The sequence below is a fragment of the Lipophrys pholis genome (genome assembly GCF_963383615.2).
Source record: "Lipophrys pholis genome assembly, chromosome: 9".
NCBI lineage: Eukaryota > Metazoa > Chordata > Actinopteri > Blenniiformes > Blenniidae > Lipophrys > Lipophrys pholis.
In genome coordinates this window covers 7,754,362-7,771,521 of record NC_137639.1, presented here as the reverse complement: position 1 = coordinate 7,771,521, position 17,160 = coordinate 7,754,362, and the positions used below count along the sequence as shown (strand labels likewise).

At 43.8% G+C, this 17,160-nt stretch overlaps 1 protein-coding gene across 1 annotated transcript in view; it reads right to left on the bottom strand.

The window, feature by feature from the left end:
- The window catches only part of znf407 (zinc finger protein 407), a 201,737-nt gene that overhangs the window by 60,933 nt on the left and 123,644 nt on the right, over window positions 1-17,160 (bottom strand). The window contains 3 exon segments of the mRNA XM_080470713.1: window positions 4,936-4,982; window positions 4,984-5,057; window positions 8,421-8,504. Of these exon segments, the coding sequence (XP_080326839.1) occupies window positions 4,936-4,982; window positions 4,984-5,057; window positions 8,421-8,504 (205 nt within the window).

The window sequence follows — 17,160 nt, the reverse complement described above, 5'->3', positions numbered from 1 at the left end:
ATGGGAGAGGTGTAATTGAGAGGCGCTTCGTTAGAGGAGATTTAAATGTGTTTCATTGTGTGTATGTGTGTGTTAAGAGTTGGGGTGGGGGGGTATTCGGATCATCGGTGCTATTTGGATCTCATCCTGCCGAGGAGGCCCGGCGATCATCATTACTGCCTCCTCCTCACTCCTTCATCTCTGCCTTCACTTTCACAAGGTCGCCAAACCTCCCCGGCACCGCCGGTAGGCGAGCCGTCCTCAAAGCCGCCGCCGCCTCCTGGATGGAAACTTTTAACGGGGTAGATTGAAATGTGAACGGCGCGGCATCCGGTAAACAATAATAGCCCCCCCCCCCCCACCGGAAGCCTGGCAGGAGTCAGAGGCTACGTATCAATTAGACCATTTAAGATGCCACTGTGACTTTAATGAGAAACAAGAAAAAGAAGGAGCGTGCGCCTCTTTGTGAACAATAAGAAATGAGTCCTTAAACACTTACAGGAAGTTTTCTCTGCTTGCATAAATAGCCGCAGAATAGTCAAACAGACATCATTAATTGACAGCCCAGGACTCCCAGCGCAATATCATTAGAATATTTTTACCACCATTGCCCATCCATAATTACCCCCCTCCACACTCCTATTATCTATCTCTGCCTGAATAGTAGATGAGTGGCATTTGATAGATCATTCACTCCCCGCTCATTTACATGTATTTGATGGGGACAGCATTGTATAGAGCGCGTCGGGTGGGGCGGCGGGGGGTGGGGGGTCCATAGATGACATCCAGAACATTTAACGTGGATACTGTGATCCGTCAGTCACACAGCTGCTTCATTTGTCTCCAGCCTAAATGTTTCCCAACATCATATTTATTCCGTGACCCCGGCCACTCGCTCCTCATCGCGGTCAGGCCACCAGAGGGGCCGGGATGGAACCCCCACCCCCCCCTGCATTCAATCCCTCAACCTCACATTAGTAAAGCCAGCAGGGCGTTTCCACTGCCTCCCTCCACCCCCCACCCCTCCCTCCTTCTCCTTCGGACCCCTAAGAACCCTTGGGGCCACCAAAATGTTAATTGGGCTTCTAATTTACTGTTTCATTTGCCGCTATCTGTATCCATCATTATGTATCATTGAGGGGAACAATGGGGCCGAGAACATTTGGCGCCGTCTGTGTATCTTCAGTATGATTCACATAATGGGGTTATTTCAGTATTTGGTTTAATGTGGGGAGGAAATTTCACCCCGAGTGAAACACACATCAGTCCCTGTGAGTTTCTCACTGTATTTTTTACATGATCATTTGACCTGATTTTGCAGCAGATTGAACTTCTTCTTCTTCTTTTTTTTTTGCTTATGATAGATCAAATTTCCCAAGTATATGTAAAGTTGAGTTTCATTCTGTTAAAGGAAGCATCTGGTTTATCAAAATGTCTATTTTTTTTTTTTTTTTTGGGGTAGTTATGTGGTTGAAAAATTAATTTTACATTGTTTTATACAAAAAGTATCATATTTTCCAAACTATAATCAGCACTGGTGTTTGTCAATGTGCAGATGTAACGGCAGCGTCCAGAACCTTCCATGAGTTCATATCTCAGCGATGGCCGTCGTGTTTTTAGCCTTCTTTGTTTTCTTCATCAAGTTAACAGCTTTTCTCCGCTTTTCTCCTTCACAAGTTCCTCACACACTCTGAACTCTTTCTATTTTCTGATGCGCATTTCATCATTTTACTTTAAGCTCAGTGTTTCATTTACATTTATAGCCCGGATAAACGGTAAGTAACAGTACATATACAATCGTAATACACGAGAAGCCTCAAGATGCAATTTGATGCCTGTAATGTGAAATAAACCTCTCACACTTTTTGCATCTTTGAACTATTTATTCTAATTCTATGTTTTACAAAATGTTCTTGGTCAGTTATTGATTTTCTTTCCTTCATTTTATTTGTTCATGATACTCTAGGTAATAGGTAATTAAAGTTTATTTCTCTCTAATGTCTGACATTTTACTGATAATGCATATATTTACATTTTGCACTGCTGGTTTCATATCTTGTGAGAAAATGAAGAAACTTGAACCACAATTCAATTGTAGATGCTCTGTAAACACACTTAAAAATCCAATATGAATCAAATATTTTACGAAATTGGAAAAAAAAAAATCATTCTAATGCATTCATGTTATAGATAGTCCCATATTGGCCCTCTGTGAGTGAGGATGAATATCTTGTAGCCCTCACAATGGTTAAAATCATATCTTGAATTTAAATAAATAAAAAAGGTCACATTAAAAATGTTGCATTATTTGTATTTGGTCTTATTTTCTTTATCAACTTCATAAAGCCATCAAACTTTAACAAATGTGTTTTTGTTCAATATACTTTGCACATCTTACCCAAACTTTTTTTTTTTTTTTGAATTACTGACCCACAAACAAGAATGTGGTTGTCTACTGCACAATGCTGTGAAAAGATTTCCTGGCACAGCAACAAACGCTCACACGCAAGCTTCCATCAGCCAACTGATTCTACGTGACCGAGGTTTAAAAAGTAAAAAACTGTACACAGATATGAACAGCATTCCGTTTGGAAAACACACTTGATGATGAAGGAACTGGAAAACCTTAAATAATAATCTCCTGACAGTCAGAATAACATCATCAGGATGGATTGGATTGGATTCCATGGAATCTCAAACCTCCGGGTAGAAGTCAGAAGTGTATTAAGATAAAGCAATGGGATCAACTGGAGACGATATTCATGGGGATTCTTTTTCTTGGGATCATTAAAGTCAAATAAATTTCAGAATTGGATGCCAAAGTGTCCAGTGACTGAGATCAGCGATGAAAACTGTCTGGCCAAATGATAAAGACCAGAAAGAAGAAGAGTGAATAGGGAGGCAAAATTCTGGGGAATTTTCAAACTTGGAAACTTTCCATGTAGATAAAAACAAAACAGGAATTTATGGGAATAAAGCATGACTTTAAAAAATTGAAGTTTCTTGATAGGGAAATATAGTTAAGGGAAAATAATCCCGACTTAGACAACGAGCTTCCATGCAAGTTGGATATTCTAAGCCATTCCTTGATCACATGCACAGAACGCACATGCTTCCTGTGACAAAACATGGTCGGTCATCACAAATGCTTTCCAAAATTCCAAAGCTTAATTTCCCACGGAAACTTACTGGAAACCCTAAGAAATTTTGACAGAAACCTTCCACCTGGTTGCCACCATAAGAGTGACCCCCTGGTCCTCATAGGTTGGGGGTTGAGCTACCGGCCAGTGTTCAAGATCGGTAAGGGAAAACAAACCTGTCTCACGAAGGTCTAACCCGGCTCACGTTCCCTACTAGTGGGTGAACAATCCAACGCTTGGTGAATTCTGCTTCACAATGACAAGAAGAGCCGACATTGATTCATAAAACCTCCTTCAGTTCCATAAACATCCACAGAAAATGCCACCCAGTTACTGCTGGGAGAAGCCAAACCAAGACTACCATGACACGGAGTGGCTGAGCCTGCACACCGGGAGCTGCTCAGTCGATACCTGGAGCACCAGCAGACTTCAAACATGGATTGTAAGCACCATGTACGGGCCTGGAAAGACCCTCCAAATGGCAACAGATATGCCAAACTACAACTTCTCACTGCAGGGAATATCAGCTAAACAAGATGGACAAAATCTGGCAGGGCAAGAGAGAGCGGTGACCGCCACAAACTGAGCTAGAAACCATCAGTGGAACAGGAAGTGCGTCAAACCAGACGCCAGACTGGCAGAGGGTCACCGGATTGGCTCAAGATCGTTTGTTAGGAGCAATGTGGCTAATTAGAAACTGATCCAAATTCTTCGTGAACCTTGTTCTGTGTGGATGAAAAAGGGAACTTTTGTCAGGTTTTTAGTAATATAATTAGATGGACAAAGAACACAAACACTGAGGTGTTCAGATGTAACTGCAGTTTTAAGTCTCTTCAAGTAAAACCCAAGGTTGGAAAAGGTGCCGTCTGAGTCTGTACATCTTCATTTCTGGTAGTTTAAAAGCAGAGAGTCATGCCGGGAACTGGTACACAAAAAACTGAAAACCATTTTTTCAGTCACCTTCCATTAAACCATAAATAACTCAGGATAGTTGATCTTTAAATATTACACGAAAGAGATCCCCCGCGATACGTTCAGGCACAAGGTCATGGGAGCCTTCCGCGAGTGTAAAATAACAATCGCACTACAATTATCATGTCTGAGAGGTTCATTCTTCTTAAGGTGAACTGCATACATGACAGATGAAATGAGTCAAGAGCTTCACGGGAGTAGAGCAGGTGTAACACGCTGCTGGAATGACTTTGTCACAGAGGGGGAAAAACGAATGAAGAGTACATCTAAAACCAATGATGGGTTTGAGATCGTTCCCTCCTTTCACACTCTTCGGCCACAACCTGACGAAGAAGGAAGGAGAGACAGAGGGAGGGAGGGAGGGAGGGAGAGAGGGAGAGAGAGAGAGATGGAGATGTGCAACGCCAGCCAAAACTTTTTCAATTTCACCGACAATTTCCTGTGTAATTACTGATGTGGTATGATGGTGTTTTAATGACAGGGACCTGCCAGTGACAGTGACATTGTGTGTGTGTGTGTGTGTGTCTGTGTGTGTGTGTGTGTTGGGGGGGATCTGGCCAGGCCTGCTGATGATGGCAGAGTGATGAGATGGAGTCGTGCTGTGGAGATTAGACCTGTATGCCCTCCACCTCAATGACCCCCCCCCCCCCCCCCACACACACACACACACACACACACACAACCACATACCCCCTTCCCCCCAAAACTACCCTACAATGCCACCTGCTATCTCACACATTCTCCTCCATAACCCCCCCCCCCCCCCAATCTACCGCCTGATCGTCATATGCCGCGGCGCCGGCCATCAGCGCCGCCATCCGTGCACGGGTCAATGAGCCGGTACCTGTAGTCGCACCAGGGGCAGCGGTACGGCTTCTCGCCGGTGTGGACCGCGTTTGTGCCGTGACAGGTGGGACTGTGTGGTGGAGGCGAAGTTGCAGAGCTCACACTTGAAGGGCCGCTCTCCTGCAGGACGAAGGGAAAAGAGATGAGACCACAAACACACACAACTCACAACATTCGGTTGCTTTATATATAATAACACAGCGTTTTTTAAAGCCGGTAATGACACATTTAAAACAAATCCAGACAAATCTATGGAACAAATACAGGCACAGACGGTGTTTTCCTGTTGGAAAACCACTGTAATCAAAGTGTATTTTGGTGGATTTTAAAGAAATATTTTGCAGATGAGACTTATTAGTTTTGATTGAGGCTGTGAGAAAGTTTGGGTTGAAGAGTTTTCAAGCTAAAGTGGGAATTTGTCTGTTTGTATGTAAACACTGAAGCAGATTTAGGAAAGAAAAATGAAGGTTGAAAGTCCCCAAAATAATTAATGAGGGAAATGTAAGATTGAAAGATGAGAAGATGAACTGTATATAAAAGGACAAAAAGTTCTTTCTTTTTGTTTGAGGGAATACATTTTTAATACGGATGTTTTAGGAATTCATTTACTTCCATGCATTGGGTCGATAGATCCTCTTTATATAATTGTATCTCTCGCAATTCACACACAGGTCGATGTGTACAATATTTACAATAATTACAACATGACAATATATCCACCTATAGATCAGGGGTGTCATACTAAAAGGTCCAAGAAAATATTGAACATTGAAAATCTCAGAAAAGAGAATTAGGGCCACACGGTGGGTCGTGGGTTCAAGTATGACCCGGGGGCGTCTGTGTGGAGTTTGCAAGTTTTCCCCGTGTGTGCGTGGGTTTCCTACTGGGTTTCTCTGGTTCCTCCCACAGTCCAAAACATGCATCCGAGGTCACTTGTTGATGCTAAATTGCCCCGAGGTGTGAATGTGAGAGTGTGTGGTTGTTTATCTGTGTGTGTTTGCCCTGTGACAGACTGGCGACCTGTCCAGGGTGAAGCCTGCCCTCGGCCACAGTAGGCTGGGTTCGGCTCCAGCAACCCTAGAAGGTTTCATTAAAATTGGCTTTATGTTGAGATTGACATTCCTGTTGTAGTCGTCTGGAAAATACGGTGTATAGTCTGAGGGGCCTTTCACATTGAGGGAGGGGAGCCCAGAATTTTCACGCCTTCATTTGGTTCGGGTGGCGTTCACATTCACTTTAGAGACCCGACCAAACCACCGTGAAAACGTCACGCAATTACAACAGCTGCTCATCTGGGGGCGCTGTTGCCCGAAACAAACACTGACCAGAGAGGAAGTAAAGAAGAAACACGGCTCATTAATTGGTCCGGTACCGAAACCGGAAATCCCGCCACTTTAGCCCGTGGTGGCTAGGCTAGTTAGCTCATAGCTAATGGGTAGCCAGAAACAATCGCGATATATCGTCTTCTGACGAGATATTTCTCACTATTTCTTCCTCACGACTCCACATCTGGCTGCGAGATATTTTCAACTTTTTCTTTCTGCATCTAATTCTTCTGATTAGCGCGGTTAGCTTTGTTTGTTTACTACCCAGAATGCACTGCGCCCTACGTCACATCCTCTCACCCCGCCCACTAGAAAGATCATTTGTAAAGGAAGCGAGACCAAGGTTTTATTAAAAGGACCCGAGATCACTTGTTTGCTCCGGTTTAGAGTTCATAGGCGTGTTCTCATCGCCCAAACAAAATGGGTTTTCCCCGAAGAGGACTGCGGTCCGGACCGATCGGGAGAATGTGAACACGCCCTTAAATTAAATGTTATATGTCATCTTGATTCCCTTTCAATAAATTAAATTCTAAAAATGTATGTTGGCAATGTCACACAGGCCCCCGGACCTCCAGCCCAACCACCGACCTATAGTCACTCTTAATGTGAAGCGACGAAGCAGGCGATCGAAATGCCGATACCAGTATTGTTAAATATTACGCTCTTTTCTCAAACCGTGTATCCAGTTGCTGTTATGGATCTGATGAGTAAGAATTTGGTGGTGATCCAGATGGGCGATTTTTGCAGTTTATGCTTTTTAGAATATAGACAATTAGCATATTTGACACGGCGCCACCGAGCTACCAGAAGTGGTCTGAAATCTCGACAGACTGGAGATATCAACTGAACCCTCTATCAAAGTGGCAGGTCGGACATGGCTGACAAATGTTTGAGGGATAATTATTTTTGCTTTTAATCACTTTTCTCTTGCAAACCCAATGCAAGAAGACGTTACTCACTCAGAGTGTCTATTTTATCCATTTTTATTAGTAACATGACATTTAATGGACACGTCCACTGTCCACTGTTTGTTTAATTAGTGCTTCAGTGACATTTCTGTCACTTTCGCTGCTCTCTTGATGCATTTTGTGCGTCAAAGCTGGAAAACTGAGGCCCCGTTGACACGACAATATTTCAAGTCAAAAGACATTGTTTTTATGTTTTCGTTTCAGAAAAGTTTTGCAATTAGAAATGATGCAGTTAGCAGGCCAGGCCACGGGTTGGCGCTGTTGGTTGTAACAAAACCATACATTTGTGCAGAAGTTCCACGGCGGGAGCCTTTTCCAAAAAAACTGCATCTGCAGTGGCTCCGGGCATCGTTTTCGTGTAAACGGACATGCAAAAGCGCAACGAAAGCTTTGAGTTTTAACTTGGAACCATTGTCGTGTAAACGGGCCTTAAGTCATTTCGAAATTTGAGCCATGAAAACACTGGCAATCACAATCGCAATTTAAAAAACAAAACGAAATAAATAAAAAAAATCTGCATTAGTCAAACTCCAAGAAAAACCCTGTCGACTGGGCCGGTTTCTTCATGTGATCTGCATGACAACAGATTGGAATATGCAGCCAAATGAGAGGAATTGACACGTGTCAACGTGGGAGAGGAGGATGGAAAATTGGAGGTTTCAGGAGGAAATGGCAAGAAAAAAAAAAGAGAAAGAAAAAGAGGAGCAAACAGAATGAATTATGAAAACCTGAATGAATATTTATAACGGGGGGGGGGGGGATTCTTGATCGTTGGACGCCTGCCAGACAACAGGTTAAGAACAGTATTTGTTTCACTATCTCAATTTCCCCCAAAAACACTCGTTATTGACAGCCTATCTGAAAAATGCAATTTCCCTAAGCGACAGAATGACATGGTGAAATGATAACCGAAATTAAAAATCTCAGATTCAGTCAGCCACACTGGTACACATGCCTATCACTGACAGCGGCGTGTCACATTGATGGGCCTGCGTGAGTGTGTGTGTGTGTGTGTGTGTGTGTGTGTGTGTGTGTGTGTGTGTGTGTGTGTGTGTGTGTGTGTGTGTGTGTGTGTGTGTGTGTGTGTGTGAGCGCAAACAGTCGCTGAAAAGCGTGCGTGGGTGTCAATCACGGCTCCAGATGACCGGGGACGCTGTAGTTTGTGCGGTGGGAGGAGTTTTCCGGCTCACCCGTGTGCTGCCGCCTGTGCTTGGTGAGCGCGTGTCTCGTGCCTCCAGCGAAGCCACACAGGTCACACAGGTACGACTTCTCACCTGGACACACACACACACACACACACACACACACACACACACACACACACACACACACACACACACACACACACAAGAAGTCGAGAAGTGAGACTCTACGAAGGAAGAGCAGCGTAAAAAATGCTGGCGTTTCAATCAAGAGATTAGGGTAAAAGACAAATTTCACACCAAATAAACATCACGACATTTTGCTGTTATATATCAGGAAGGGCAGCATTACGGCTTCTTATCCTCAGTTCATGACTGAAGATTTGAACCAGTGAAAACATGCAGAGGAAAAAAAACAAAGAATATGTGAACGAAGCAGAGAAACTTCAGCGGGAGCGTCTGGTTGACTTTGAGCAGCTAAAAGCTAATCTTCACCCGAGCCGGTTGATCTCTCTGAAGGTTGAAAAGCAGCTTGAATTATATATATTAAATATATGTTGTGCTTATGAGAGATTTGTTTATTTTTGCATCTACATAATTAAAGTGAGGATTAAGGCAAAGTACAGTCTCAAGGAGAGAAACGAAGAGGAGCATTCAAAATGTATTAAAGACATGAATGGGTAAGAGTTCAAACTTTACTATGAACAGTTCAACTTTGCTTGAATCTTTAGTACTTCTACAATTTCTTTTGTCTTTTAAAATTCAGTGACAAATGTATGTACATCAACTTTAATGATTAAGTCACAGCATATCAGTCTGAATGTCCTGTTATCCTCCAACATTTTCACTAGATTTCTTATATTCCGGTCACATTTCTGACATTTAAACTTTATTTCCAAACATTATTTTATATATTTCCACTTTTATATTAAGATTCAGATTTACAGCTCATATTTTACACTTTGTCTATATTTCAATTTTTTTCTCTCACACTTTGAATTAAATTTTTACACTTGCCATCATATTTTCTTGAATGATGTGTATGTTTTGCTTCTCTTTGTGTTCTACCTTTGATTCACTCCAAAAAAAACCTGCTGCCTTTTTTTGTCGGCCTTCAATCTGTTTTCCCACCGTCGGCTTCGGATTATTCTCAACTCTTTAGAAATCTCGGGTTGCTTTGGTAAAAAACTAAAAAACTAAACACACTCAAACTATAATCTGAAACGTGAAATGAGCGAGAGTCACAGCCGAGGTGTGGCCGAACAAAACGAGCTGGAGTGGAGACAAAGAGGGACGAGAGAGAGAGAGAGAGAGAGAGAGAGAGAGGGAGAGAGAGAGAGAGAGAGAGAGAGAGAGAGAGAGAGAGAGAGAGAGAGAGAGAGAGAGAGAGAGAGAGAGAGAGAGGAGGGAAAGGAGTGAAGGACGACGGAGGCACGGAGCGAGGAAGAGAAGAGACGGAGTGAACAGATGAGCAGGGGATCTCGTTGGCTAACAGATGAGCCAAGCAGAAGTCACAGATCACTAGTGTATATCCATCAGAGCTCTCATAGCTAACTAATTCCTCCAATCAGATGGATCCGTGTAAATATGTCAAATGGGGGACGGGAAATTGCCAGTGTGGTTTATTGACTGTGATAAAATCTGAAAAGCACCGCTGAACATAATTACATACTTGTCAGAGCCATAAAAATTAGCTTTATTATCAATGGGATGGTTTTGTACAACTTCATTTGGGGGCGATGCCTTCCAGATGGGGAGCGTGGAGAGCTTTTTTACACTCCTCCTCTCTTCTCTGCATCTGGCTCTGTCATTAACAGCATGATGCTCTCTCCCTTTCTCTCTGCCATTATGCACACCACACACACACACACACACACACACACACACACACACACACACACACACACACACACACACACACACACACACACACACACACACACACACACACACACACACACACACACACACACACACACATTGTGAAGAGACTCACTTATATGCACGCATCCGTACAAAGGACACACATGCAAATCTGTGCATGCGTGTGTGCTGCGTTCACGTGTGGAGGCATTGTCGATCGCAGCATCATTCCAACATGCAGCCGAGCGTGTGTGTGTGTGTGTGTGTGTGTGTGTGTGTGTGTGTGTGTGTGCGTGCGTGTGTGTGTGTGTGTGTCGCGTGCAGCTGAGCTCCCCATCACTTAAGCGTTCATCTAAATGCGGGATGTTGAACTCCAGCTCTCGCCACGCGCCGCTAACACATCGGGGCGACTCTTCCAGCTGGGCCTCAGCGGCGCTCCGCTCCTCTTCTGCACAGATAGCAGCTTTCACCGAGTCCGCCGAGACAAAAGCAGCCTCAAGTTTCCTCTATTACACCCATTTAAAGCCACTCGACTGTGAGAAGAGTTTTAATGCAGTGCCACTTAGAGGGGAGAAAAACAGCCTTAAAAAGGTGCATGTGTTCGCCAATTCACGCGGGTTCACTTTTTAGTCCCAGGACGGACGGCCTTTAAGAGAGCAATATTTTTTTTTAGAAATAAATTTCCACTCTGCCTCTTTTTTTTTTTTTTTAATTTAACTTTTTTTTTTTTTAAGATGGAGCAACATGAAGTAACTTATTTGCAACTGATGTTCCATAGAGCTTAACAATACACTACATAAACATGATTTCCAACACTGTTTTTAATATAGAAATTGAAAAAATAAAGCACAAACAGTGTATTCCAGCATTAAATATCCACCATGACATAATCTGTGGTTTACATTGTGTGATTTTTTTGGCCAATTCTGAGTGCACCTGAGCAAACACATCCTCCCTGAAATAGTGTACATTGATAAAGTATTTTTTCTACAATTCAGATGAACGAGGAGCCGCACAGAAAAATGTAACGATCAAACCTGAAAATCCGTCGGATTGAAATCGGAGCACAGACGAGGAGTAAATGAGGTGAGAGAGTGACGGGTGGAACCGGTCTTATTTAAACCTCTGACATTCAGGCTCTGCACTTGTCTTTCTACTGAAGAGTGTCCTGTCATGGAGTCTTAAACCTTCAGAAGGGACGACTGCGGAAGCCTCACAGACTGGCAAATTATTCAGAGTCCTTTATTCCTTTGTGAGATAAATAATCTACTGAGAGAGAGAAGATCTCGCACCGTGGCTGGTTTGTCCAGGATTGACCAGGACAAGTCCGAGCTGCACAAAGAGCGTGTTTAAAAAGACCAAACTCTTTTTCTATGGAAACAAACGTCTTAAAGCGGTCGCTGGTGTTCAAACTCCTCTCTGCCTTCATCCGACAGCTTCTGTACTTCAGGCAGCTTGATGTCTGGTGTCTGGTGTCTGGTGGAGAAGAACGTGCTCAGGAAATCGAAGACCCGCATTTAAACGACAACGTTTTAAAGTGAGAATGTAAAAGTTGCGTTTTGGGCGCCCGGACGGCTTCCTAAGTGGAACTTTTTGAAAACGCTCCGACTCCGCCGCTGGAAACAGGGAAAACGCAACTTTCCTAAAGCGGTGGTGAATAGTTTTTCTACACGCGCACGGGTATATTGACAGTCACGACCACAACGGACGAAGTTTGATTATTATTACAGGTGACTCTCGCAGACAAAACTACTAACTTGATCATCTGTCGATACGGATGTCGGTGTGCTCACCATTGTCAATGTTTATAGAGTATTGTTCCCTGTGCGCGTGTGAGTCGCTTAATCACTGGTAAAAAAAAGTTAAAAAAGTAAAAAAAAAAAAAAAAAAACACCCACTAGCGGCCCAACATTTGCAGCATTTTTGCCATTTCCTGTGTAAAGCATCACTTTCAAAGCGTTGCCCTGTAAATGCGAAACTTCTCTCAGACGAAAAAAAAAGCACAAATGATTTGTTTTCACTTCGAGGGAACTTCAAGGAGCATTGTGCAGATTTTGAGTTTCAAAGTTTTGAATGCGTTTCGTGAGGTAGGGGCTTCCTTACAGGCTCGCTTTCTTTTGTATTTCTGGGCCATGCACTCCCCATCCTCATCAGAATACTGAGAAAAATAAACAATTTCCCCCCCTCGGACATCTCCTGCGACAAGTTTCAATCTTTGGCCGCCCCGCAGCTTCTCTCTGATGGCGGAAGGAGAGTCGGATTTTAAGAAGCTTTAATTCAAAAGAAAAAGAAAAAGTGCCACCTCTGTCCTTGTGTGTCTAAACTCTACATGAGTTAGTGAGCATCTGCTCACAGCGTCTCTCTCCCACCCCAGGAAAAAAAAAAAAGAAGGAAAAAAAAAAGAAAACAGCGCTGGTCCCTCCTCCTCCTCCTCCTCCATCTCTCATTACGCCTCGACGCTACAAGACCCCACCACAGAAAAATCCATAGCCATCGATCCCTGCGCCCAGCCGCGGTCGCCACAATTATTCTTGAGGAGGAAACGTTGGCGATAAATTACATGTGTGCTTTTCATCTGCCGTTCTCGGGGGTTGAACGCTCTGAAGGGACCCGGGTGGAGGACGGAGGAGGAGGAGGAGGAGGAGGAGGAGGGGGGGGGGGGGGGGGGGGGGGGGGGGGGGGGGGGGGGGGGGGGGAAGCAGCACGAAGAGTGACTGTCAACGCTGGGACGTCCAAGCCCGTCGACCCTTACCTCCGGTCGGTACGTCTCTGACTTTAACCCTAAAGACACGCGCTCGTTTCTAAACCAGCCTCAACTTTAAGTTCGACGGCTTTTACTGGAACTCCAAACTTAAACATCAATCCTCCTGCTGTCGCCTCGCGGAGGTGAAGGCCACGCAAACAAATGTAAATGGAGGCGAGCGTCACAAACATCTGTTTAAAGCAAATGTGCACCAGAAAAAAAAAACAACAACACTCCAGCCAGACACTAAAACTCCCTGAAAAGAGGCATAATCTGCTAATGCATCTGCACCGAGAGCCCTTAAACTTTCCAGGCTATTTGAATCCTCAGCTCCCATGATGCACCTCAACCCTCCGCCGCGAACTGAAATTAAATATGCCTTATTGCCAGACAATGAAAGAACTTTGAAGTTAAAATATACAACCTCTCTTTGCAAGTGTGTGTGAATTTATATATATACACACACACGTGTGTGTGTGTGTGTGTGTGTGTGTGTGTGTGTGTGTGTGTGTGTTTTAAATAACCCCGAAGGAGTCTGCATGCAGCTATAATTGCCTCCCTCATTAGTTATGTTTTAGCAGGAGCGGATGGGAGGGCAATTAATTTTACCGCTTAATTTTTGACACGGAATCCGCTGCTGTATTGATGTGCTCGCCATTTTGGGTCTCATTTTTCAGGGAAATTAATTGACAAAGTGCGAAGATTTATCAGCATATCGCCAGATTAAGCGACAAACTGAAGCAATGAGGAAATCAATTGTGGCCCTGTCGCTGTGTGCTCAGCCACCCCCCCACCCCTCTCCGGCCCGCCACGCCGCCGCCGCCACCACAGCCGGCGCACAACGCATAACGCACCCAGAGCCTGGGAAAAGGTGGGTGGGTCAGATACGTTGCACTTATTTATTTATTTGAGTCGCTCATTCATCAGCCGTTACAAATGACCCTGGCGGCTGACGACCACTGAATCCCCCCTCACAACCACCTCGCCCCTCCCTCTGACACGAGTGTGTGAGCGGCCAGCGATTAACATAAAAAACACACAAATCACAGAGGAACAATGAATCCTGTTCGAGGCAGGAGAGCATTTCCTTTCCAAGGGGGGGGGGGTCGGGGTGTCACAGCCAGCATCTCTATCCGTGACACTCACCTTCGGGTTGTTGTGTGTCTGCAGTGAAATCACTGCTGCACGCCAGAAGTCAGCGTTTCTTGCTTTTTGTCTTTGTCGAGATGAACTTTTCCAAGGTTTAAGGCCCTGCTGGGTTACACGACGGTGTTGGAGCGCAAAACGTCTGTTGCCTTGTGGGTGTCCGTTTACACAACAACGGTGCTCGGAGCCACTCACAATGCAGCTTTTTCAAAACAGCGACACAAGATAAAACCTTTGGAAAACGCTTCGACCCCGTCTCCGTGTAAACGTGGGAAAATGCAACTTTCTGAAAATGCTGCTACCACGCAAGAAGCACCACGACGGTCATAAATACTTCTGTTGCACATGCAAGAGTAGATGGACACTAACAAACATGGCGGCCTCCATACTGTCATGACTCTTAGTCCATGTTCTCCTGGGACTTGGTCGTTTATAGTTGAGAGGCTGTTGTTGGTTGTTGTGTAAACAGGGCCAAACTGAGACACATTTTGATAACATTGCGGCTCAGTGCTGTTCAGTGACGCTGCTATAAACACACTCGGGGTTGAGATAATTTTAACGGACTGAAGTCATTTGTAGTGTCTGAATAAGGGAAGTCAATCTGAGTGAGCCGGACTGGTAAAATATTGCAATAATAATCTTGAAATTGACACATTAAAGTTTTAGTTTGTTGAAGCGCAGAGTATACATGATGAAAATGTCTATATTATCACAAAATCAAACAAGAAAATAAAAACAATCTCAACATGAAGGCAATTTTAATGAAACCTTCTGGTGCAAAATCAAGTAAAACGTCTCCAAAATGTATCCTATATCTGTTGTATTATGCCAGTCTTTACAAACTCTCCCTGACAGCATGGCTTTGAGGCTAATTTGACAGCAACGAGGTAGCGTGCTTTGATAATCTGCAGACAAAGCATCACACATTGTTTGAAAAGTGTGGGAAGCTTTTAGCGTGTAACATTTCTTCTCCTGTCCCTTTAAGAGCCAGGTGCACTCACACCCCGGCGCACTGCAGTCGCAGAGGTGAGTCTTCCCATCAGCATTGAAAATGACTGAATAATAACATAATCCGAGAGAACATGACAGCTGAGTGGAACGGTGCAGCAGCGGCTGGATGATGGAGGAGAGGCGTTTGCATGTTTTCCCTGCGCTTTCTCTTTCTGTACTCCCACTTCTTCTTCTCCCGTGATGGAGAGGTGACCTGTGTTTGTCTGGGATTGGCTCCAGTTTCCCGCAACCTTACTCTGGATAGGCAGGGAATAAAACATGATGGATGGACGGATGTGTGAGAGCTCGTCTGTCCGGAGAGCAGGGAAGCAAACAGTATCATCTGTCATCATGTCCTTCTTGTCCTCATCCTGTCATGACTCATTTTTAACCACATTACTATTGTAAGCACTGCCACACGTGTAAATGTGACGACATGCATACAGACGCCCTGAATGAGTCAAGAATCCAGACCAGACGCTGAAAGAAGCTCCTCCTCAAAGTGCAATCTGCACCTTAAAAATAACCAAACGCAGCATTAAAATGTGATCAAAACCTGCTTTAGTTATGACGACATTTATTCTCAATACTGCCAGGACACTTGAACATACCTCACTTTAACACCAACAAACCCCTCAGAGCAAAGATGAACAAGTATGTCTCTTGGAAATGTTTTGGTCTTTAAAATGGGGACGTTGTAAAAAGCACACATTAAATTGCAATAAATGAAACACAAGGCCTGAGGGCCCAAACTGGTCCGCAAGAGGCTCTAATCCGGTCCGCCAAGAAGATTGTAAACATTTTAAAGGAAGCGTGCCAACACTTCCTTTAAAGTTTTTTTACAAACTTACCCTGACAGCACGGCTTGTCAGGGTAAGTTTGTAAAAACATGCATAATGTAACAGCTACAGGAGAGGTTTTTCGGACGTTTTACCGTATTTTGCGTCAATAAAATTGGCTTTATGTTGAAATTGTATTCATTTTCAGTAGTAATTCTTTGGTTTTGTGACTATACAGACATTTTCACAACATATATTCAGCGCAACAACAAAGAAAAACTTTAAAGTTTAACTTTAAAGGTTATAGTGGCACGATCTTACCGGTCCGGCCCACTGAAGATGAAATCAGGCCGTCTGCGGCCGCCGAAGTAAAATGTGTTTGACACATCTGCATTAATGCAATCACACATCGTCAGCAGAGGGGCTCGAGGTGGTGGGGGGCAAACGATGGGTAAATTGATGGATCTCATATGAAGATTTGAGGTTTTTGAGTTAGACGGTAAATAATCTTAACACAAGATGACATTCGGCTCGGGGCGATTTCCTTCTCATGTGCGACTTCTTTTCACTATTCAGGAAGGTAAAACATGCATTTTTATAATTGAATACATTTTATGTGTCATGGAGACAAACTAAATTGTTCAAAAAGCTCAATTTATTTCTACCAGTAGAGCCTAAACAACCCTAATCCTGCTTCCATTAACTGCCATATTATCCTTAAAACGATGAATAAATTCATGATCGTTCCGCCCTGCCAGATGTTTGCAATAGACTTGTGCTTTTACAACGTCCCGTTATTACGTCAAAACTTAAAACTTTGTCAAAACGTCTAACTTTTAAAAAAAAAATTCTTAGAAACTGTGCCATTATTAAAAATAGTACTTGAGGCAAAGTGTTGGAAACATTATTTCAGTCGATCACAATTCAATTCTAAACCCCCGAACATGAATTAAATCAGTGGCAGCACACTTGCGGGATGAAGCTCTCGGTGAATGTTTGGAATTTTTCTTCTTCACTTCAGGATGTTGAATTTTACACCCAACAACTAATGAGCTGCGTGTGTTGTGATCACACTCCGGTCCAGATGCCCCGGCTAAGCCACCGTCCACACACACACACACACACACACACACACACACACACACACACACACACACACACACACACACACACACACACACACACACACACACACACACACACACACACACACACACACACACACACACACACACACACGTAACTCACACACCCTCCATTAGCGACT